The 22,359-nt window shown below is 48.3% G+C and overlaps 3 protein-coding genes across 6 annotated transcripts; 1 reads left to right on the forward strand and 2 right to left on the reverse strand.

Annotated features, from left to right (window-relative positions):
- Positions 1-3,153: 3,153 nt before the first annotated feature.
- Positions 3,154-11,405, reverse strand: CMC4 (C-X9-C motif containing 4). Of its 2 annotated transcripts, XM_075941268.1 has the most exons (4): positions 11,290-11,405; positions 10,354-10,474; positions 6,076-6,143; positions 3,154-4,328 (listed from the first exon to the last, which is right to left on the reverse strand). In XM_075941268.1, exons 2-4 carry the CDS (start codon positions 10,368-10,370, stop codon positions 4,159-4,161), a joined length of 255 nt encoding a protein of 84 aa, XP_075797383.1. In that variant the 5' UTR covers positions 10,371-10,474; positions 11,290-11,405; the 3' UTR covers positions 3,154-4,158. The 2 variants fall into 2 exon arrangements, with proteins under 2 accessions (XP_075797383.1, XP_075797381.1); XM_075941266.1 differs by lacking the exon at positions 10,354-10,474 and having other exon boundaries at positions 11,290-11,356.
- Positions 6,076-10,042, reverse strand: MTCP1 (mature T cell proliferation 1). Of its 2 annotated transcripts, none has more exons than XM_075941272.1 (4): positions 7,869-10,042; positions 7,594-7,764; positions 7,397-7,448; positions 6,076-6,143 (listed from the first exon to the last, which is right to left on the reverse strand). In XM_075941272.1, the coding sequence occupies exons 1-3, from the start codon at positions 7,986-7,988 to the stop codon at positions 7,401-7,403; spliced, it is 339 nt and encodes a 112-aa protein (XP_075797387.1). In that variant the 5' UTR covers positions 7,989-10,042; the 3' UTR covers positions 6,076-6,143; positions 7,397-7,400. The 2 variants fall into 2 exon arrangements, with proteins under 2 accessions (XP_075797387.1, XP_006111415.1); XM_006111353.4 differs by lacking the exon at positions 6,076-6,143 and adding an exon at positions 7,179-7,315 and having other exon boundaries at positions 7,869-8,041.
- Positions 11,406-11,448: 43 nt separating the features above from the next.
- BRCC3 (BRCA1/BRCA2-containing complex subunit 3) lies at positions 11,449-21,291 on the forward strand. 2 transcript variants are annotated; one of them, XM_075941265.1, is made up of 8 exons: positions 11,449-11,577; positions 13,637-13,756; positions 14,607-14,694; positions 15,415-15,503; positions 17,068-17,123; positions 18,063-18,194; positions 18,985-19,028; positions 20,535-21,291. In XM_075941265.1, the coding sequence occupies exons 1-8, from the start codon at positions 11,536-11,538 to the stop codon at positions 20,684-20,686; spliced, it is 723 nt and encodes a 240-aa protein (XP_075797380.1). In that variant the 5' UTR covers positions 11,449-11,535; the 3' UTR covers positions 20,687-21,291. The 2 variants fall into 2 exon arrangements, with proteins under 2 accessions (XP_075797380.1, XP_075797379.1); XM_075941264.1 differs by having other exon boundaries at positions 11,484-11,640.
- The last annotated feature ends 1,068 nt before the right edge of the window (positions 21,292-22,359 follow it).

A 22,359-nucleotide genomic window follows, 5' to 3' on the forward strand; every position in this document is an offset into this window, starting at 1 on the left:
AAACAAAGTGGTTAAGGGGGAAGAGAGAAGGTACTCTTGGACTGTGTCTACATTGGTGTGATCTTGCGCAAAAGCGGCCGCTTTTGCGCCAAAACTTGCTGCCTGTCTACGCTGGCTGCGAGTTCTTGCGCAAGAACACTGACGTTCTAATGTATGAAATCAGTGCTTCTTGTGCAAGAACTGTGATGCTCCCGCTCAGGAATAAGCCCTCTTGTGCAGCTGTTCTTGTGCAAGAGGCCAGTGTAGACAGGCAACATGAATTTCTTGCGCAAGAAAGCCCTGTGGTTAAAATGGCCATCAGAGCTTTCTTGCGCAAGAGAGTGTCTGCAGTGAATGGATGCTCTTGCACAAAAGCACATCTCTTGCGCAAAGGCACATGCCAGTGTAGACGTTCTCTTCCGGAAGAGTTTTTGCACAAGAACTCTTCCACAAAAGAGTTCTTGCGCAAAATCATGCCAGTGTAGACATAGCCTTGTGGCTCATTCAGAGGTCGAGCGATAGGAAACAGAGTAGGAATAAATGTTCACCTTTTCCTCTCAAAACCTGACCAACAGGATTCTCCATCAAGCTGTGCAGTTCAGCATAGGCATTAATGATCTAGAAGGGAGGGTGAATAGTGAGGTGGCAAAGTTTGCAGATAATACAGAATTATTCAGGCTAAGACCGAAGCAGTAACTTACAAAAGGATCTCACAGAATTGACAGATGAATTTGTGTTAAGAAATACAAAGTAACGTACAGTCAGGGTACTGGGGGGGGGGGATAAACCCACCTACAGACGCACTGCTAGATTCTAAATTAGATATTACCATTTAAGAAAGATCTTGATGTCCCCATAAATTGGTCTCTGAAAACATCTGCTCAATGTGCAGCAGCAGTCAGAAAAAGTGAATAATGTTAGGCAGCACCAGGACAGAGCTAGAAAAGACAAACTGTCAATGCCACTATGTAAATCCACCGTGAGTAGTGCATTCCCATCTCCAAAAGAAGAGAGTGGAACTGGAAGGATTCAGAGAAGGGCAACAATAATGATCCAAAATACAGAAAGGCTTGTGTATGAAGAGAGACCAGCATACGCAAGGCTGATCTGCTTAGAGATGACTAAGGGTGGAGAGGACAGGGCTAAGCAAAGTGACTAGATATCTGTAATTTACCCTTACAGAGAATATGTAGACCCAGGGATCAGCTGATAATGTTAACACAATAGACTTAATACAAATAGGAAAAGTACTTTTTCACACAACTAACCTGTCACCAGAGGATCAGGTGATGGTCAAAAATAAAACTTGGTTCAAAAAAGAACTGGATAAGTCTCTCGAGGGCTATTGTGGCTCTGGTCATTTTGGCTAACTCCATGCTTGGGACAAAGCTAAGAGTGGAAGATGCTCCTTAAGTGTCCTGGGCTACATCTACACTGGCACCCTTTTCTGGAAATGCTTAAAACAGAACAGTTTTCCGTTATAAGTATTTCCGGAAAAAGCGCATCTACATTGGCAGGATGCTTTTCCGGAAAAGCGTCCGTGCCAATGTAGATGCGCGTTTCCGCAAAAAAGCCCCGATTGTCGTTTTCGCGATCGGGGCTTTTTTGCGGAAAAGACTACTGGGCTGTCTACACTGGCCCTTTTCTGGAACAGTTTTTCCAGAAAAGGACTTTTGCCCGAATGGGAGCAGCATAGTTTTTCTGGAAAAACAATGACGATTTTACATTAGATCGTCATTGCTTTTCCCCACCTCATCACCCACAGCAAAGTTCTGGTGGTGGTCACTGTCAAAAGGAAACTGAGTAAGTGGGACCATGGTCTGACCACATAGGGCAGTTCTGATGTCCTTAAGACAAAGTCATGGCTGATCCCAGGTTCTGTGGAAATGCTGTGCAGAGCTTGGGGTCAGACTCCCCAGCTGATCCTGGGTTCCATGGAATAATACCATGCAGAGCCTGTCTAATAGAGGCAGCAAAGGGTGGGGGAAGCAACTAGTCCTTAACATCATTACTAAGAGCTACTAGTCACAAACCATGCAAACATTTCAGAAGCGGGGTACCAGAATGCCCTGCTGGAAACACCTTGGCTGCATCTAGACTGGCAAGTTTTTCTGCAAAAGCATTTGCTTTTGCACAAAAACTTGCCAGCTGTCTGCACTGGCTGCTTGAATTTGCACAAGACACTGACGATCTCATGTAAGATTGTCAGTGTTCTTGCGGAAATACTATGCTGCTCCCATTCGGGCAAAAGCCCTCTTGCGCAAATGCTTTTGCGCAAGAGGGCCAGTGTAGACAACGCGGTATTGTTTTGCACAAAAAGAGCCCCGATGGCAAAAATGGCGATCGGGGCTTTCTTGCGCAAAACTGCTTCTAGATGGGCACGGACGCTTTTCTGCAAAAAGTGGTTTTGCGGAAAAGCATCTGTGCCAATCTAGACGCTCTTTTCCGCAAATGCTTTTAACGGAAAAACTTTTCCGTTAAAAGCATTTGCGGAAAATCATGCCAGTCTAGACGTAGCCATTGGTATCAACACCCTTCCAATAATGGGAACATACTAACCCAGGTTCAGGACGACAGCACGATGGATAGTGGTATTTTGATTGAACCAACATGTACAAAGTAATGGGTGGCACACCCAGGTACATCAGATGTTAGCATCCTCGTTTGTGTGTAAAGATGTATTTTAAGGGGGCCGGCCTTGTCTAGCCTAGGGCTCAGTGGAAAGTCCCACTACTGACTGAGCTGAGTCCATTGCAACAAGCACACATCCTATCATAACTGTGGACATCTGATCCAGGGAACTGGGACGCTGCTTCATTGACAAACCTGGCCTGGTGTTTCTTGTCTGATTTTGTGTCATGGGTTTGCCTGGGGTCTGCTATGCTGGCTATATGCTCAGAGCGTGGGCAGCACACAGCAGGAGCACATGCATACAGCCAAATGTCTGATAACAGCTAACGGAGCAGTACTCCGGTGGTGAGGACTGATAATCCCTATCAACAGTTAACAACCTTTGACATTGTTAATTTGTTACGGGCTCAGGATAGAAAGACACCAGCTTCCATCAAAGATTTGTGGGTGTGAGGCCTACGTCATGAAATCAGCCTCCCTGTCTGATAAAATGAGATGCAAAGTTATGATCTAAACAGAAAGGAATAAGTACCCCACTGAGAATTCAGATTATGCCAGTCATTTATTTTGCATTATGGTATTTAGAACACAACACAAATGGACCTGTCACCTCTGCTTTGATGGATCTGCCCATTATGTCCTGTAGTAACTGCAGTGGTCTGTTACTGTTCCTAAAAACCTACATTGGTAACTAAGTTGTGCTTGATTATGCATGTCAGGGTGCTCATTTCACTCAACTGCTTAGGCTTTGTATGACAGATGTGCAAAGGGGCACTGTAGGCTCACACGTTCGCTGCACGTCATATTGCTTAGAGATGTTGAGTCATACAAAAAGACTGCTGCACTCAGCAAAGCGTTAACATCTATTTCTGACCAACACCTTGATTTTACATAAATTCTACTCCTGTAGCAGTCCCTGAAATAAAATGTTTCTGCAGGGTCTTTAAGGCCATTCCAGCACTATTGTGCAGTGTGGTCCAAACACTCAAATCTAGTCTAGCTGCACAGTGGAGGGAACAGGCACTTACGGTCGGAGAGGAACCGTGGCCCAGCTGGGAATAACCCTAGAGCGGACTCCTGTTCTTGCTTTAATCACTAGAAAAGCAGATCACTTCAGGAAACTATGGCCCAACGAAAGGAATATTTCACCTACTTGAAGATGGTCTTGCTTAATGCATTGTGTTCAGTGAAGGCTGAATAAGTTTTATATTTCACCCTCAAATTCTTATTCTGACAATGGATAACTGAGCATGTTAAGCATCAGAAACAAACTATGTTTGAGAGATGTAATGCACTCTAAGGCACAATTGTTTGAACAGCCCATCTACTGTACTGAATTTTACATTTCAGAGCACAAGACATTTAATTCTATGATGGAGTCTTCTCTGGTTTCCTTATTGGTCTGGAGAATGAATTATCTTATTCCTCAAAGTAGCCTCCATTCCAGCCTGAACCCCCTTGGTTTAGCTGTGAAGAGTTCTTGTTTGCCACTTGCATACTACTTTGTCTGGCAGCCCACACTCCATAACAGCCTGGAGCTGCAGCCTGTTACTGTTGTGCTGCATGAAACCCATCTGAAACTGTCTTGTGCGTCTCCCTCTCTCTTTCTTCTTTCTCAAACCCCGAACAACAGATGGATCTGCCCTTGGGGTACTGGGCGCAGCATCTTCGCATCTCTTGGAGCACAGCCTTGCATCTAGCCTCCTGATAGTTGTTGGCTGTAAAATAAAAGAATGGAGATGCTAATCCTGCACTAGGGAGGAAACTACATGAACAAGGGGGTTCATCTAACCCAGTTACGTTTTTTCCATTGTGGATCTCTGCTGAAAAATAAATTAAACCCGGAAGGAGAATGTTTTAAGAATTCTGGACAAGTGGAGAAAGCAGCATTTTTCTTCTTCAAAGTTTCAAAGCTCTACTAAGTGAATGTTCAGTTGACACTTCTGAAAGAACAGCCCTAATGTTTTGTTCAGAGTTACAAACATTTCTGTTATGAACATTCCCGAGGAGTACGGGGAGTTTAGCAGAGGCCTGCAGGCGTCTTCCCCCACTACTTCCATTGGCTGGAGATCATGGCCAGGGGGAGTAGTGGAGACAGTGCCTGTAAGCACAAGGTGGCACAGAGCCACCTGTACCCTGCCCCCGGGAGCCGCACCAGGTAAGTGCCCCAATCCTCTGCCCCCTCCTCCACCCTACCTCCTTCCCACCCAGACCCCACACTCTCACCTTGCTCCTGCACCTGTCCACCCAGACCCCAACTTCCACCACCAGCCTGTTCTCTGGCAGCCCCCTCCTGCACATTGATCCTTTCATTTTTGACCCCACCCAGAGCCAGGGGGAAGAGGGGAGGGCACAAAAATCTCCTAGATCCAAGCCCCCAAAAGAATTAATCCGGCCCTGGGGGGAACCTTGGCACTCCCCAGAGCAGCTGGAGTGCGAGGGGAACTCTGGTGCCCAAGTGGTACGGGTGGGGTAAGCGTCTTTCTTTCTGCCATGTCAGTGACAGGGTTTGTTTTTTGTTTGCTTCTTGCTTGTGCGTGGCCCCAATTGATTTTTCTGTGGGCCAGTGGCTCCTGACCCAGAAAAGGTTCCCTGTCCTGTTCTACATACTGTCTTCCCCATCTAAAAGGGGGACCTCTCCTGGTGTCTGTGACTACACACATAGGGGCAATTTCATCACCCGCGTGGCCTGATCCTATCTCAGAAAATTGGAAGTATTACTTTTGTCACAGCTGGCCTGAGGAGGCAACAGTCCTAAAGCCTCTCCTGCATTTTCCTCTCTAGCTGGGGACTCACCCTGTTAGCCAAGAGAAGTAGGCATTTAAGTAGATATTCCTAGACTGAAAATAGGTGCTAGCTGCCACAAGGCTTGCTGGCCTGGCATGAGCACTGAGTCACGCCAGAAGCACCTGTTGAAACAGCATATAAACCCTTGGTATGATACACTGTGTGTACGCCACATGCTTGTTATTTTCAAAGGAAGTTTGGAGCATTCGGCATAGGCACTAGATGCCCAAGGGATTAATGTAGGCCATTGCTAGCCCCCTGTGCCATATAGGCACAAGTAGGAACCGTTTCTTTTGCTTGTGTCTGCAAGGTATGGTCATTGTCAATTGCCCAGTTTTCTTTGCCAAGTGTGAGTAATGCCACCATCGCAAATACAAGTTAATGCAAACTTTACCCCACACTTTATCATCACTGCTTCTCTCTCCAGACATACAGAGAAGTACTGTCCTTTATTGTAACAAACTCTTCTGTCATACAGTAGTGGAGTCCAGTTACACTAAATCAAAGGCAATGTGGGGATATTTAAATCTGATTTTATACCTGCCTTACATTTGCCACTAAGTCATTTTGTGTCCTTGCCATCTTCCTTTTGCCAGACAGAAAGGGGGACGGGGCTAAATATAAAAACTAAAAACCTCCCCCCCACCCCTCCCCCCCAAAAAAGATTGCACATAGTACCTTGCAAGCATTTCTGTATTTCACAGGCTTGTTTCTGGCAGGGATCCTTCAGGGGCATATCCACAGAACTAGAATGACAGAAAATGTTACTGTACAAACAGTGGGGCATGGGTTTTCTCTAGGGGCTAAGGCTTTAGACCCTACGGAGCTCTGTTTTCCTGCTCGTGCACCCTCCTCACAATGGATAACTGGTCCCCATTCAAAGGTAGTCTGCTCCTTTAGGATTACTGCAAGATATACAAAAAATCCCTTATCCCCACAGGCTAACCACAGAGCCTTCACCCTATTCTCGTCCTCCACTGGCCCAGCGGGCAAGAGTGCTTTACAAACCCTAGAATGTCACTGGGGACAGCTAAAGTTAGGCAAGGAATGAAAAATGGATGATGGGTAATCTTAAAGGCCTCATCTTGTAAAACCTGAAGATGGTCAAATCTAATGCTCACCCTCACTGAATCTGAAGGATGCTTAAATGAACATGGCTGTTTAACAGTTCAATTCAGGTAAAGTGTATTATGCTCAAACAACTCCTGATGTACCAGCATTGCTGCAGTGAGTGGCACTGCTAGGACACAGCATGTGTCATAGAACTGCCTGTGGAGAAGGAATTATAAACAAAAGCGTTTTGTGTGACCCTAAAAAAGTATGCCTCTTTTTAAGGAAATGTTTTGGCAATTGGTAGATTAAAAGAGCTGAGCAAAAAATGCTGCAGGCAACCCTATTGGATTCAAGCCTTCTTAAAACAAGGCTTTGGACGCCAAATGTAACCTGACTGCCATCATGACACTTTGAGATCAAAAGGAAAGCAGACACAGAGGGGGGTCAGTAGCTGTATGGGAGACGCCAAAGAAAATGCCGATGCTGCAGGAAGCAGTGTTGGACCATCACTCTTCCAGTTGAGCCACCATTAAGCCAAAGTCCCCAGCCAGTACTAGGGGATGCTGAGGTGCTGTCTTGTGGAGAGGACACTCATGGTCATTAACAATCCTACGGCGCTTTGCAAAACAGATGGGGCATTGGCCCCAGTATCCTGGCCAAACTCCCGTCAGGGAAATTACATTCTGCCTACCTAAAACTGCCCCTTGCAGTTTCAACTGGACATGATAGTCTTCGTCACTGCCTGTCCTAAACTCTTGTGTGGTGCTGCTGTGTGCTGTTAAGCAGCTGCCACCTCCCACCTCAGCGGTGGGAGAATCATCTATTGTACAAAACAAACAGGGACATCTTCCAAGAGTCACCGCTCCTGAAAGACAAAAATTCATATTAAAGGACCACCACAGATAGTTAAAGAAGAGTAAGAGACAGGGGAAATGGCAACACTTACCAGGTTAATCACCAGGCATGAGTCTAAGCAGCAGCTCTTCAACTCCCCCAATCTGTAAAAGACAAGTTCAGAACCCTAAACCACTGTGGCAAAGAGCTAATATACCTCTATACAAATAATAAGCCTTTGCCCTTCTACAGAGCCTTTCCTCAAGGACTTCACCAACACGACTGACTCAGGCCTGCCACCAGCCTTACCATTAGGTGGTGCTGTATCTGCCAAACACGAGAGTTACTGTCCCTGTACCGCTCGCCCTCGGAAAGCTGCCACATGTGAGGCAGCTGTGATGGGGGAAGTTGGCTGGGTCGCAACGCCTCACCCAGGGGAACCCGAACTCGTTGAATCCGGGCCCTCAGGGTGCCTGCCTCCTAGGGGAAAGAACACAAGAGAAGACTAGTTATTTATTAGCAATGCAGTAAAGATATCCACAATATCAGAACTCTGATCACTGAGAAGCTTGAAAGTCACTTGCCTCTTCCACAGCCACGAGCCATGTTTTACGGCGTTCATCACAGTAGACGCCTACCCGTCGCACCCACAGATGGATGGGCGGAGCCCCGGCGTCCCCTCCTTCTGCCATTCCCTCAACCATGTGTTAGGACACTTCCACTAGGCATGCAGCATCAACACACAGGACACACGCATGTTTCCCCTCAGTTCTGAACAAATTCATGGAGCAAACTGTTAGGCCTGAAAACTACCTGGGTTCAAAGACGCCATTATGTGCTCGCAAAGAGTCACTAGCAATATACCCAAAAGTCAATGCAGGAAGCTCGGAAGATATCCAAATGTCATGAAATGCTCACACTTTGGGGCATACATGGCTGTTCATAGTTTGCAAGGTTTGGGATGAAAGGCGCTATATAACCATCATTGTATCTCTTTACAATCAGTGATACTTTTTCTATTAATAGTTGTAGTGAAGAAACAGGCATTGTGCACACAATATATTATTTTACAAAGTGTCTTTAAACAAGAGTCCAGAGCCAGTGGTGTTCATGCTCCCAAAGGCAGGTCTGGCAACCAACAAGAGGCGAAAGTAGCTTAGAAAGAGCCAGCATCGTTCCAGAAACAATCCTGCCTATACAGCATACAGCTCTGCAGGTCATCCGCACTTGTAGTGCTACCACTCGCAATCATCAGATCTCTGTCAAAGGCTGGGAGAGCTGCCCATTTACAAGCTTCTTGTGAATAGCCATTACTACTTTGTGCATTTCAGATCTTAGCTCCTAATTTGAAGGGTTGTCAATACCAGTGTGGGCAACAGAACGTTAGTCACTGAGGTGGCTTTTTCTTTAGGATTCTTGTTTAACAGCAAGTTTATCAGCCCACTGAAGACTGGTTAGCATATTGAAGGTCAAGAAAGTGACTCTTTAGAACTACATGAGGCAACCAAAACAGTGTATTCTTAGTTCTATTTTTAATGTGGAGGAAAAGAATTAAGAACTAATCAGTGTAACGCCTTCTGGATATAAACCAGAAGCAATTTCCCAGTGAAATACTGTGATCTCACCCAGAAAACTTGTGGGTGTACACGGCAAACATTGCATGTAAGTAAGCAAATCTGGGTACAAACAAATGAGAGAAGTGTTCAGTGAAAGAAAACATTAACTGTCTCTATGCAACATATGAGGGATAATACAGTCCCTTGCTATCCAGGTCACCTCAGAAATACTAAATGAATTGGAGCATTGGCACTTCAAGGAAATCAGGAATGAAGTCATTCAACATGAGGCCTGGTCGAACAATCTCTAAAGGATACGGTGGTATTGCTAGCACACCGTTCATGTTCATTCTGGAAGATCACAAGGCGTTTTACAGAATTGAACTGATTCACAGAAATGCGCAGAAATCACTTTGTCCAACACTGATATGTGGAAACGACCACGGTACACCTAAGTCAGTAGAACATAATTATCCAAGTTGGAATCTGGCCAGGATACTACTGCCTTACTCCATAATGACCACAAGTGCTCAAGAGCTTGATTTTATATGTCAGTTGAAAGACAACCTCCAATAGCATGGTTCCCCCACTACCACATTGGGGTATCAGTTCAGTTCACTACTGACTGACATGATTGGACCACCAGCTCTACTTCCTACAGCATCTGGGTTTTCCTTGGTGGGCTATCATCTAAGTACTGATTCATTTAGATCACAGCAGAAGGTAATGTGACTGCAACATCTGCAAAGTCTACAAATAAAACTCTGGTCATCTGAAGAAGTGGGCTGTGCCCATGAAAGCTCATAATACCAGCTACGTGTTTTGTTAGCCTATAAAGTGCTACCAGACCATTTGTTGTTTTTTAAGTTTACAAATATTAGATTATGCTTGGAATTAAAAAATAAAGATTAATATTTATTTGGTATGATTGTGGTGCTAGTGGAAGGTACAGAATGGGAAATAGCTGTGCAAGTTTCCCTTTTAGTCTGGGAGTGTAATAAAGTAAAAACTCATTGGCTGTGCCTAAACTGGCCAGTTTTTCCAGAAAATCAGCCACTTTTCCGGAAAAACTTGCCAGCTGTCTACACTGGTCGCTTGAATTTCCGCAAAAGCACTGACCTCCTATTGAAATCAGTGCTTTTTGCGGAAATACTATGCTGCTCCCGTTTGGGCAAAAGTCCTTTTGCGCAAAACTTTTGCCAGTGTAGACAGCTCAGATTTGTTTTCCGCAAAAAAGCCCCGATCGCGAAAATGGCAATCAGGGCTTTTTTGCGCAAAAGTGATTTTGTGGAAAAGCGTCCGTGCCAATCTAGACGCTCTTTTCTGAAAATGCTTTTAACGGAAAACTTTTCTGTTAAAAGCATTTTCGGAAAATCATGCCAGTCTAGACATAGCCATTCTGTGGGCAAGTTAGTGACAGAGAAGTGCCAGTTGATTGGTACCTTTCTATCTTCTTGCCCACAGACTTGCACTTGCTTCCAGACTGTTTACTGGCCCACAAATGTGCTCTTACCCCGCCCAGAATTCCATAGGTTAATTCAGTCTCCATGGCCCACTGAGTCCTGGCCCTCTTGTATGAGACTGCCAACAAGATGCCAAATTAGAGATAGCTGTGGTCTTGAGGACGTGGATATCTGTCAACCGGAATTGGAGTAAGAAATGTTTTTCTTTAAAAACGAGAAAGCAAACACAGGAGAGAAACATGTACGTAATCTGAAAAAAGTAAAGAGCAGGAAAATTCATACCTAAAACCTTGAAAATAACTTGGAGAGAAAACATACAAAACTCTAATCTTGATTCTACTGAGAAGGCAAACAGCTTACAGCAGCAGAAAGGAGACTTAAGGTTACTTACTATTTATTTTACAATATGAGAACTCTTCCTTATTTTCTGCAGTTTGATCCCATATTGTTCCACATTCTAAATGGAATCATTACCCAGTCTGATATTTGCAGAATTAATGAACTGATCTATCATCATTGATCCTACGTCCTAATCAATATGTTTGCAGAAAGGAGTGCAGATGTTCAGCCCATCTCAGTATCAGGCCGTTGAAGTTTAAAGGAGTCCCCGGGCACTGGCAGCTTTCATGGAAATGGCTGGTAGGAGGTCTAGCCCGTGTGACAAACAATGTATCAGCCCTTCAGATGGGTTCGGTCCCGAGTCTACAAGGGGGCACCCCGGCGGCATCTCAGAGGTTGCCAGGGCTACAGTGCACGGGGGCTAAGCGCTCTGTGCCGTGCGACACTGCGTGTGCTTAGCTGCAGCGCCGGGCCAGGGGCTGTCGGGTGCTGCCCCGCCGGCCTGAGCCGCCTGCCCCCGCGGGAGCCCTGCGCTGCCCGGGCCGTGCTAAGGGCAGGCCAGCGCCGCCTGCGCACAACCAGGCCGGGGCTCGGCCCTGCCCCGGCGGAGCCACCGGGACCCCGGCTGCGCCGCCCGAGCCACCTACCTGCGGCCCCGGCCGGGCCCCGGCCGCCAGCGCACGCCGCTCCAGCCCAGCCCCTGCCCTCCGCAGCCGCGGGCACTTCGGGCTCCGGAACCGAACCGCCTCGGCGCCGGCGCGTGGCCGGGCTCTTCCGACAGCCGGACCGGAAGTGCCCCGGCCCTAGCGCTTGGCTGCGCTGCCATTGGCCAGGGCGCGCCGGCTCTTGGGGGCGCGTGCCCCGCGCTTCCGGGCTGGGGGCGGCGCTCCAAGATGGCGGTGCAGGCGGTGCACCTGGAGGCCGACGCCTTCCTGGTGTGTCTCAACCACGCGCTGAGCACCGAGAAGGAGGAGGTCATGGGGCTCTGCATCGGGGAGGTACCGCCCCCCCCCCCGTGCGGTCCGGGCCCCTTCCCCGCCCTCTCCCCCCCCTCCCCCCGTGCGGACCGGGCCCCGCCCCCTCCCCCCCCCCGTGCGGACCGGGCCCCGCCCTTCCCCCTCCCCCCGTGCGGACCGGGCCCCGCCCTCTCCTTCTCCCCCCCCCCCCCCGTGCGGTCCGGGCCCCGCCCTTTCCTTCACCCCCCCCGTGCGGTCCGGGCCCCGCCCCCTCCCCCCCCCGTGCGGTCCGGGCCCCGCCCCCTCCCCCCCCGTGCGGTCCGGGCCCCGCCCCCTCCCCCCCCCCGTGCGGACCGGGCCCCGCCCCCTCCCCCTCCCCCTCCCCCTCCCCCCCCGTGCGGTCCGGGCCCCGCCCCCTCCCCCTCCCCCTCCCCCCCCGTGCGGTCCGGGCCCCGCCCTTTCCTTCACCCCCCCCCCCGTGCAGACCTGGCCCCTCCCCCCCCCGTGCTGTCCGGGCCCCGCCCTTTCCTTCACCCCCCCCCGTGCGGACCGGGCCCCGCCCCCGCCCCCCCCGTGCGGTCCGGGCCCCTCCCTATCCCTCTCCCCCCCCCCCGTGCGGTCCGGGCCCCGCCCTTTCCTTCACCCCCCCCCCCGTGCGGACCGGGCCCCGCCCTTCCCCCCCCCCTCCCCCCGTGCGGTCCGGGCCCCTTCCCCGCCCTCTCCCCCCCCTCCCCCCGTGCGGACCGGGCCCCGCCCTCTCCTTCACCCTCCCCCCCCCCCCGTGCGGACCGGGCCCCGCCCTCTCCTTCACCCCCCCCCGCGCGGACCGGGCCCCGCCCTCTCCTTCACCCCCCCCCCCCCCCGTGCGGACCGGCCCCCTTCCCTCTCCTCCCCCCCCCCGTGCGGTCCGGGCTCCGCCACCTCTGCTGGGGTGTCAGGCTCCACCCCCCCAGTATGGACCAGGGAATGGCATATGCCTATAAGCGAGGGACACAGTTCTGGGGCCTCTGATATTGGTAAGCTAATGTGCCCTGCCGGGGTGGGAGCCCACATTCCCTCTTCCAACCGAAAGCTCTGTGTCGGGAGGGAGGGTGCTTGTGAGTAGTCGCACACCTCGCATAGGACATTTGGGTGCTGCGAGCAGGTGAGTGTGCAGATGTCCTCTGTTCTATGAGGTAGTCGCTCCCCAGGTTGGTGATGCATGGAAATGAACATTAGCTCTTCTCTGTTCTGAGGCTTTGCTTTAATAGTTGAGGGACAGCACAGAATTGGGGGATGGGTGACGAAATGCTAACTGATTAGGTGTGTGCTCTGGATGCAGCATTGACTACTGTTTGTTTGAGCACTAGCATTAATGGGCAGGGAAGGGGAATGTGCAGAGTTTAGCCAACAGGGACCATTGCTGCATGTTCGAAGTCAAAGCAGCAGGTGAGCATCTGGCCTTCAGGAAAGGGCATGACTTGGGGGCACCTGTGTGTTTTGATTTGACAAGTAGACTTAGTTTCTGAGCAGTGGGGTGTTTAGTAGACTTCTCATGCTCTGATCAACCCTAAAAGCATCATATGCAAAAAAAAGTGTGTGATGAAGCTATGCACAAAAAGCAAACCTGCTATTTTCTTGAGTGAACCTGATTGTCACGGAAGTGAAGACTTAATAGCAATGACCAAAGCTGGCATAGCATAGACATATTCTGTATAAACATTTAAAAGAACATCTCTGTAACATGTGCCTCGCTTTTCTCCAAGTCTACAATGGACTACTCCTGTCTTGGCTCTCTTTTCAGCAATCAGCCACTTTTGCCAATTCTGCTCTGAGATTGCTGTGACACCCTCAACTCATAATTTTCAAGAATTTTAAATTCATGGTTTCTGAAATGAAAACCTAGGAAAAACAACCCACTTGTCCCTATGTTTTAAGAGAAAGTGTGTGTGTGTGGGGGGGGGAGGCGGGTTGGTAAAGACGTGGTAGCAGTGCCGTCACTGGGAAGCTGGTTCACTGAGAAAGAAGTGAGTGACTCTTCCTCCTCATTTATTATTAGGTTGATACCAGTAGAATTGTTCATATTCATTCTGTGATCATCCTGCGCCGTTCAGATAAGAGGAAAGATCGAGTGGAGATTTCTCCGGAGCAGCTTTCAGCTGCTTCTACTGAAGCAGAGATATCCTTTTACAGCGACTGTAGCCAGAAAGGGCTGTGGTCATTAGGAAGTTTAACAACAAGATTTCTAGACCTCAAATCCTTTTGATTTCAGTACCACACTTGAATTATTGTAGTTAAAATAAAGTTGCCTTCTGCCTTTTCACTTTCACTTTAAGAGGCTGTGCTTCAGTTCTCCGTTGCTGCAGTCTTTTTTTCCCCCTTTTTGAATGATGTGATGGCACCATATTGTAATTACCCTTTGTTCTTGATCATGTGGTTTTGTCACAAATATAGTCAATGGTTCAGTTTAATATGAATAGAGAAAATGTTCTGGAGGAAGCAAATTGACATGTAGTCTAACATCCAAAACATTATAGCTAATTCCTGGAGTTTTCCTTTAAGACTGCCTTTGTATTTTGAAGAAAGCTCACTTTTCCCTTTTAGAATTGGCAAATGCAGCAAGAAAACTTCATGGAAAATTAAAGGTTAATAGGCTTGTATTTTCACTTTTAGTGTATTTGAAAGTTCCCCTCGTAGAGAAGCCCTTTTGAAGTGCAATCTTTGTAATGACCGGAGTCTGATTCTTTGGGTACTTTTCTAGCATCTGTTGTTTTATTTCTGTATACACATGCACATTGCTTCTGTTCACCCTCATAGATGTAACTCTTCCTTGAAGTGGTTCATTGGTTGCCACAAGGGAGATCATACCAGCAAACACCATCACCAGTTCTTCTTTTTAATGCATTAGTATAAAATTATCCCTTAAATGCTTGTTTGAATTCTGCCACGTGCTTATTATTTAACTTGTACAAGGGATCTGTAGTCTCTTCTGCTGTCTCGCTGTTTTGAAAGCACCTTGACTGACACACAGGTTGGCTGAGATGACAGGACGTCCCATGAGAGTTGTGGGCTGGTATCATTCTCATCCACACATAACTGTCTGGCCATCTCATGTAGGTAAGGAGTGTCAGCCCAGAGGTTCATATGGATATGTGCTTTATTGTGCGTCTCATTTCTTTTCTTGTTAAATGATGCTTTTAGACTTTTTAATTTTCCCCTACCTTCAAATGATCTAAAATGGGAAGTCCTCTGGATTTGGAAGGTAGTCAGTCTGTTCTCATAGGTGTTCTTCAAGACTGGAAGGTCAGAGCTGCAACCAGAAACACAAGAAACCGAAAGAGATACTCAAAGCTCTTGGATGTCTTTTTTTTCCCCTAGTTGTAGAGTAGAACCTCAGGGTTTCCAACATCTTGGGAATGAAGATTATTTGTACCTCTGAGATGTTCATAATTATACCTTCTTGGGTGTATGGTTGCAGCTTTGTTCTGCCTGTCTAGATACATGTTATCAGGTGGATGTTTTACTTCATTATTTCTTATTGCAATTTTTATAGATGGGTTTTAAAGCTAGAATCCTAGCATTTTAGTGTTGCTTTGTATTTGTCCAGTTACTGGAAATTTTTAAATATTCCTTTAAAGTTGGGTGTTTTTGGGGACCTGGGGAGAGATTTTTTTAAACAAACAAACAAAAAAAATCAAAATATCCATTTGACTAGGATGAAACTAGAGAGTGGCATCTGGGAAGGTGGCATGTCTTTGCCTGGTGCTTTTGGTGACTGGAATAGTCCTTCTCTGCTTAGCAGCCGCTTGTTTATTTTGTTCTTATTCATGCCTTCAGATGTTCGCACTCAAGCCATGTATCAGATGATGGACCAGGGCTTTGTGGGGCTCATCTTTTCCTGTTTCATTGAGGACAAGAACACAAAGGTAGGCAACTTGTAAATAGAGAGAAGAAACCCTTCAAATACCAGTCTGAAGCTTCAGCTTTGATGCAGAGCTGAAGTTTTATACTTAATCCTGAATGGTATCTGCAATATGGGTTCACTCTGAAGCTGCGTCAGAGGCCTGCTGGAATGTGAGCAATATAAATGCAGCACAGATGTGAGCTAACCTGCAGGCTAGTTCAGTTACACACGTTCTAATATTCCTAATGTTGAATATATTTGTAACTGAATAAGCGTATAGCTGCTGAACATTTCAGCAGTTATATGGCTACACGCGAGGCAGTAGCCAGCTCCCCAGGAGCTGGTGTCCACTGGCTCCCACTTGTCATCCTGCTCTTGGGGAGTCAGCTGCTGTCCTGCTGCCTCTGTATCAGAGGCAGCAGTACAGGGTGGCATGTGACTCCCCAGGAGCTGGAACAAGAGCTATGTGGAGCCATGTGGGTTAACCGATAAGCTTATGCTTATCTCATACCCATTCACATGGCTACACTCTTACATCCCTATTCAGTGCTACAGTTTAATGTTGGTAGAGAAGATATTCTGAAGGAAGCAAACGTGTTTAACTCCAATTTATAACTGGCAAATGTAGCAAGAAAACCTGATGGAAAATGATAGGTTAATAGGTTTATGTTTACAGGGTTGGTAGGACCAGACAGTGATTATGGTGTGCTCATGAGGGCATAAAGAAGGTAACTTTCTGCACCACAATAACACGTTCCATTCAGCATAGGCTTATGTTCTCCTGTGTTTCAGGCTTGTTGTATCTAACTATTTCAGAGTATTTTATCTAACATCACTGTCCCCTGTGAGAGGCATACTGGGACAAGATGGGAAGGAAATGTCTTTAACCAGCTTTTCCCGGCTTTTGTTGGTTTAATCAGATGATTCTGATTTAAAAGTTTTATGTTCTAGTTAAGAGTCGGTAGTGGGTGACTTACTATTTGTTTCTTATGAATTTTTGCCTCTTGCCTCACCAAGAAATGGTACATTTGAACCCATCCGGAAAAGCATTATGGGTTGCACCTCTGAAAATCGGCACTCTTTGGTCTAGCAATGCCACGGATGCTCCTGTACCAGAGAGCCTTAGAGCCTAATGGCAGGAGGGCCACCAGCCCAGCTGGGAACAGTGGGGCCAGAGGAGCCCCACAGCAGTGCTGGGCCAGAGAATCTGGGCAGACTATGGCAGCACAGGGCTGGGGAATTCCAGGCACCTGCGGCAGTGCAGAGTTGGGGGCCGGAGAAGCCCAGCTGCCTATGTCAGCGCAGGGCTGGGGAAATCTGGCGCCACACAGCAGTGCGGGCCAGGGCCAGAGAACTTCAGCTGCCAAAAGCAGTCTGGGGCCGGCAGCAGCAGAGTAGAGGAGAGGCCGGGGGGCTGGCTGGCTCGTGGCAGTGGACATCTCCCCTGGCCTGTCAAAGTCTGTCCTTCGGGACGGGTCAGGTCCTGACCAAGCCAACCAGGGAGGTCCAACCTGTATTTGAAAGTTGGGATTTTAGGTGCGCTCTCATTCACATAGTCTGGTGTTTGTTTCTGCTGATTCTTCTAGACGGGCCGGATACTCTACACCTGCTTCCAGTCAATTCAGGCTCAGAAGAGCTCCGAGTAAGTACTGTCTGAAAAGATTTAAGTCAGTGATCAGTCTCCTTTTTATCCTCCGCTTTCTTTGGTTAACTTGAACAATTACTGATAAGCTTGAACAACCAATGGGCTGGTAGCACTTTGCAGACTAACAAAACATGTCGATGGTATCATGAGCTTTCGTGGGCACCGCCCACTTCTTCAGATGACCGGAGTTGTGAGTTTAGGATGTGCAGACCCAAAATATATAGGGGAGAAGGGGGAAGGCGGGGAAAAAAAAGGAAAGGGGTGAGAAACAAGGAGCAGAGGGTATGAAAATATCAAAGGGAAAAACAAGTCGGCAGAACTGGTAACCTATAAGCACCTAAAGATTGGATAGTTAAAAGAAGCAGTTACGGATCATAGGATAGCAGTTAGATAGGAAGGATACTAACCCAAGAATCTACACAGACAAAGAGCTGTTAGCACCTTCATTGAATGTTAGGTTGATAATGTCCCAGCCATCCATTATCAGTGTGGGAATTACAATTCATCCACAATTTCAATTCTAACTCCTCTCTGTGTATTTGGCTTGTAGAATTGGTTTGTGACAAGATTACAGATGATCATCTGAACATAGAACTAAGTGTTGTGTTCATGCCAGTAATTATGGATGTCTACAGAAGGCCTCATTTCCTGCTTGAAAGTGGACACCTTTCTAAAGGGGAATCCAAGCCATAGGGCCCTCCATATTCATATGCTTATCAGGAGGTGTCCACAATGCTGACGTCTTAGCTCCTCTTTCCATTCATAAGCCAGTGCAAACTGCTTCTCGTCTGTCAGGCCACACGACAAGCCATCCCAGCAGCACAGCTGTGGTGCTGTGACGGGGGGCAAGCCGTTCCTGCCAGATGGCAGTGCTGACTGTTGAAAGTAGCAGACCACAAGGGTAGGGGCGGTAACTTGCACGTCATCACCCTGCAGGTATGAGAGGATTGAAATTCCTATCCATGTGGTTCCCCATGACACCATTGGGAAAGTATGTCTGGAATCGGCGGTGGAGCTGCCCAAGATCTTGTGCCAGGAGGAGCAAGATGCATACAGGAGAATTCACAGGTATGGGTAGGGGCCGGGGCCGGGGTCGGGGTCACTTCCCTTCCATAGCACCCGAGGGGCTAGTTGATGACCGAGGCTTTCACAGTTAATAAGCTCGACCTTCATAGTCCTTTATCCTGAGCAGAGCCCACGTCTAGGAAGCAGACGGGTTAGTGACACCTGCTGCCATGAGAGACCTTGGAGCTAGCTCCCAGTCCTAACGGTTGGCTCTTCACCATATGTGCTTGTAGTCTGGCTAATGACTCCTGCTCCCTACGGTGCCTCTGCAGGGGGGCTAATTTCAAACAGCTGTTCCAAAATTTTCCTCTGTGAGCCCAGTGAGGCTGCACCTCCTTGCGAAGTGGGCTGTAGCTCAGGCCCCATGCCCAGAGGCTGGAGAAGCTACAGCTAGCAGCTCTCCCCCGGCACAGAAAAGAGCAAGGCGCCTGCATAGTATGATAGGCAATTGCATGGTCCTCTGATGATCCTAGTTCTCAAAATGGGTAGAGGTGAAAAAGGCTGGTCTGAAGGAAGGGGGTGTAGGAAATAAGACCACATGCTAATAAAATGCTCGTGCAAGCGGGACAGCAATTCTGTCTGTGGGTTCAGCATGAAGAATGCATGATACTCCTCGTAATACCTGGTTTGATATGGCGTGGTCAATGCAGTGGAACTCCCATTAAGTAAGGGCGAGCAGTCCCCAAATGCCTGTGGTTCTAGACTTGTGGGTGGCTGTTTTCCATTATTCTGGATCACCTCACATTCTGTTCATGCTGCCTTGTCATCAGCTACGTTCTGTTCTTGCCTTTAGCCTCACCCATCTCGACTCTGTAACCAAGATTCACAATGGCTCAGGTAAGAGTTCCTCTGCTGGGAATAAGGATCTGGTCTTGGGAAATAGTCGTCCTGGGCCTGCCTCTAGAGGGCAGCAGATCTCCGTGTTTAGCTCTGTGGATTGTAACCCTGTGTTCACTTGGCAACCTTGGGCATTGAGCCAGCGTATGGCTTGATTATTCTGCCCAAATTTAGCCTTCTGTTTTGATCTTGCTGTGTAACTCCTGTCTTGCTCTGCAGCTTGGCTGACCTCCGAGAGCTCCCTTCAAGCTTGGCCACTCTTATAATGGGGCTAGGGAAGTTCAAATTATTCGTTAACTTTCTGGTGTTTGGGGGGCTGGGGAACTGACTCTCAAATGGAATGAACTGGGTGGCCTCCTTCAGTTGATCCATTGGGTTTAAATGGTTGTAGAACTGGATGTGGCTATTGTAGCATGGCCTCATCGCAGAGTACTCCTGGAGGAATCTTGCCCCACAGCGGGGGTGCTGAATTCCTGCCCCCTGCAGATGTTTCACTTCCTAATGGGGAGTGAAAGAAATCTCCCCCAGTAGTTCAGGTGCCTTGTTTCGGGGGCCTGGAGCAGCCAATGGAAAGAGAAATCACTGCTGAGCCCCAGTCTCCCCTCCCTCTGAGCCGCAGCCACCTTCACCTGGGTCTCACTGCAGAGCCTCATTGCCCTTGCAGCTCTCCACAACCCCTGAGCTGCCTGGACTCTGATTGTCCCACAAAGAACCCTCTAACCCCACACCTGGATCATACCCCACTCAGCCCCGCCATGGCTGAACCTGCCTGCCCACCCCTGGCATGCCTGGTGCAGAGGGGCAGGGCCCCAGGATGTTTCTGGGTCAGGGTTGGGTTCAACCTCACGACTGAGGGGACCCTGCAGGGAGAGCTGCCACCTCCCTGTAGCCAGTGGTCTGTGATCCAGGGTGGCAGTTTAGTTGGTGGCACATTGTGCAGAATTTTCAAACGTTGGGGGCAGACAATTTTAGCAGAATTCCCTCCAGAGTAATGTTAGCGCCATGTTGGTCCAGAAATGAAAGAGCGTAAAGTGGGCTGTGGACATCTGGCGCTTCGGCATGCAAATTGCACCAGTGCAGGCTTCTGTACGCCATGGCTGGAAGTAGGCTGCTTTAGTCCCATTGTCTTTAACTCTGATCTCTGCAGGATGGAGCAGTGTTCTACTGCAAGGAGGCCAATGGCGTATCTGACTTTGAGTGTAAAATAGAGGGTACCCTTCCCCCTATGGACAATGAAAAACAGCCAGTCTCCTGTAGCCTGTTTACGTGTCTTTAGGGACATACAATAGAAAATGGCATGTAAAACTCAGGGCTAAATCAATTGTATACGTTTTCTCCCAACTCCCCCTCTGACTGGTAGCTGTTGTTTAACCCTTTCCTGTAAGGATCCAGGATGTCTCAGTGTGAAACACTGTGGTGAAACCTTTCAGTGTAAGCTTTGCAGTTCTGCCTCCTGGGGAAGAGAGTCTGCCTCCTCTGCTGCCATGTAGTTTTTGTCTTTTCCAGTGTTCACCAAAAATCTCTGCAGCCAGATGTCTGCCATCAGTGGCCCCCTCCTGCAGTGGCTGGAGGACAGGCTGGAGCAGAACAAACAGCGGGTACAGGAGCTGCAGCGGGAGAAAGTGGAGCTCATGGAAGAACTAGCTGCCCTGGAGTGAAGAGGAAACACCAGTCAGTCGGATTGGACAGGCATGACGTGGCTGAAGTGGTTTGTCTTGCCTTCCTGTGACAGTGCTAGCTGTACATCTCTTCTCGCCAAGCGACTGCTCCAAGAGTCCTTCCACAAGTTGACTCACGTGCAAAGCCTTGTGCTACCAGTGTGAGAAGCTCACTCTCCAAGTGCACCACAGCACTGCACGGGCCAATCCGGCCACACCCCAGCTCTGGCAGGGGGATACGTAGTGATTATATTTGGTTCTTCTATCCCCTGTTGCTCATCACAGAACTGTTCCCCTTTTGTGTATTCTAGGAGCCTAGAACTAGAGGTCATGGGTGGGGTAATAGCTGCACTTCTACAGGTTGTGACTGTGCTAATTACATCAAGCAATTTGCTAATCCTGGTCAGACGGGGGAGTGCTGCCGGGCCTAAGATACTACCAATTCTGCCTCCATTTGGTAGCTCCAGCTCACAAGTAGTGGCTGATGTCTAGTAGCTGTGTGGCTTACTGATGGCCTACTCTTGCATGTGTGCAAGGTGGGGGTAGATGCAGCCAGGACATCTGTATTTCTAACCAAATAAAGAAACCCAAAGTGAGCAAGGAGGTTGGGTGATGCAGTCTGAGTGCTCTCCCTCTGTCCAGCGTCTCTTGCTGCTGTTGCAGCGGTTGCTGGGCAGGGCTGGACGAGTGACGTTGCTGTAACATCATGAAAACTTTCCCTCTTGTCTGCACTAGTTTGCTTTATTTCCTACTTCAGTGTTGCATTGCCTTTCCCATTGGACTCCTGATTGGGTTTTCCACACACCATCACTGCATAACATCTGCCACCACTCCGGGGAAGCCCGTCTCTAGGGCTCGTGGCTGTGCCATAGTGATTTGTAGACCAACTGCATGTTTAAAAGCTTTCTCTTTAAACTCCTAATTGTGGGTTTTAACTTGAGATCATTCGCTGCTCAAAACATGGTTTTCACATTTCAAAAAATAAAACCGCACATGATGTGGGGGCCCTGCGATGCACTCGATAGCCTGCCTATAATGTAAGCTGCCATATTGGGCAGCCCATTAACTAAATTGCTGTCCATTTTAAAAAACAGGTTAAAGATGTTCTTACAGTTAAGTTACTGCTGTAAATAGTGAGGCGAATGCATGTGAAAAATGTTCTGGGGCAGAGGTGGCAATAGGCTGAAGCCCTATAGGGCATGTCTCTGCTGAGGAAGCTTTCCAGTCTGGCTTAAAATCAGACAAGTTGACTTTAAAACTTGTTAGAACTGCAGCGCAGACGTAGGCCAGTTTAATGAAAATGGCTCCGGGCCCCTCTTTGTTCTGATTGTCCAGCACTTAATGCCATAGGAATCCGTGTCGGGGCAGTGGGGCGTTACAGGCAGTTCTGTGCTGTATGAGAGTCGCCTGTGTCTGTGGTTCTAACCATAGGGGGCTTGGTTTCGGCACTTTCCCAGCATGGCGGGAGAGCACAGCACTGGGCCGCTCAGGGTTAGACAAAGCATTGTTTGGTTTGTGCTTTTCTAGCACGGCCTTGATCTCATTTCAATGGGGCTTTAGCCCAAACTTAGATTCATTTTTTCTTTTTAAAAATGACAAAATAAAAACAACGGGAGGTTTTCGTGTCAGACCATTGCTACAGTAGCTTCTGTAAAAACCGGATTTAATGCGCA

This window comes from Pelodiscus sinensis, chromosome 13, assembly GCF_049634645.1.
Source record: "Pelodiscus sinensis isolate JC-2024 chromosome 13, ASM4963464v1, whole genome shotgun sequence".
Taxonomy (NCBI): Eukaryota; Metazoa; Chordata; order Testudines; family Trionychidae; genus Pelodiscus; species Pelodiscus sinensis.

Coding starts and splice junctions, on each gene's coding strand:
- MTCP1 (XM_075941272.1), bottom strand. CDS start 7,988: ATGGTTGAGGGAATGGCAGAAGGAGGGGACGCCGGGGCTCCGCCCATC. Junction 7,765..7,868: donor GGCTCGTGGCTGTGGAAGAG/GCAAGTGACTTT, acceptor TCTTTCCCCTAG/GAGGCAGGCACCCTGAGGGC. Junction 7,449..7,593: donor AGATACAGCACCACCTAATG/GTAAGGCTGGTG, acceptor TGTCTTTTACAG/ATTGGGGGAGTTGAAGAGCT.
- CMC4 (XM_075941268.1), bottom strand. Junction 4,329..6,075: donor AATACAGAAATGCTTGCAAG/GTACTATGTGCA, acceptor TTTATTTTACAG/CCAACAACTATCAGGAGGCT.
- BRCC3 (XM_075941264.1), top strand. CDS start 11,536: ATGGCGGTGCAGGCGGTGCACCTGGAGGCCGACGCCTTCCTGGTGTGT. Junction 11,641..13,636: donor TGGGGCTCTGCATCGGGGAG/GTACCGCCCCCC, acceptor ATTTATTATTAG/GTTGATACCAGTAGAATTGT. Junction 14,695..15,414: donor TGTCTGGCCATCTCATGTAG/GTAAGGAGTGTC, acceptor TCATGCCTTCAG/ATGTTCGCACTCAAGCCATG.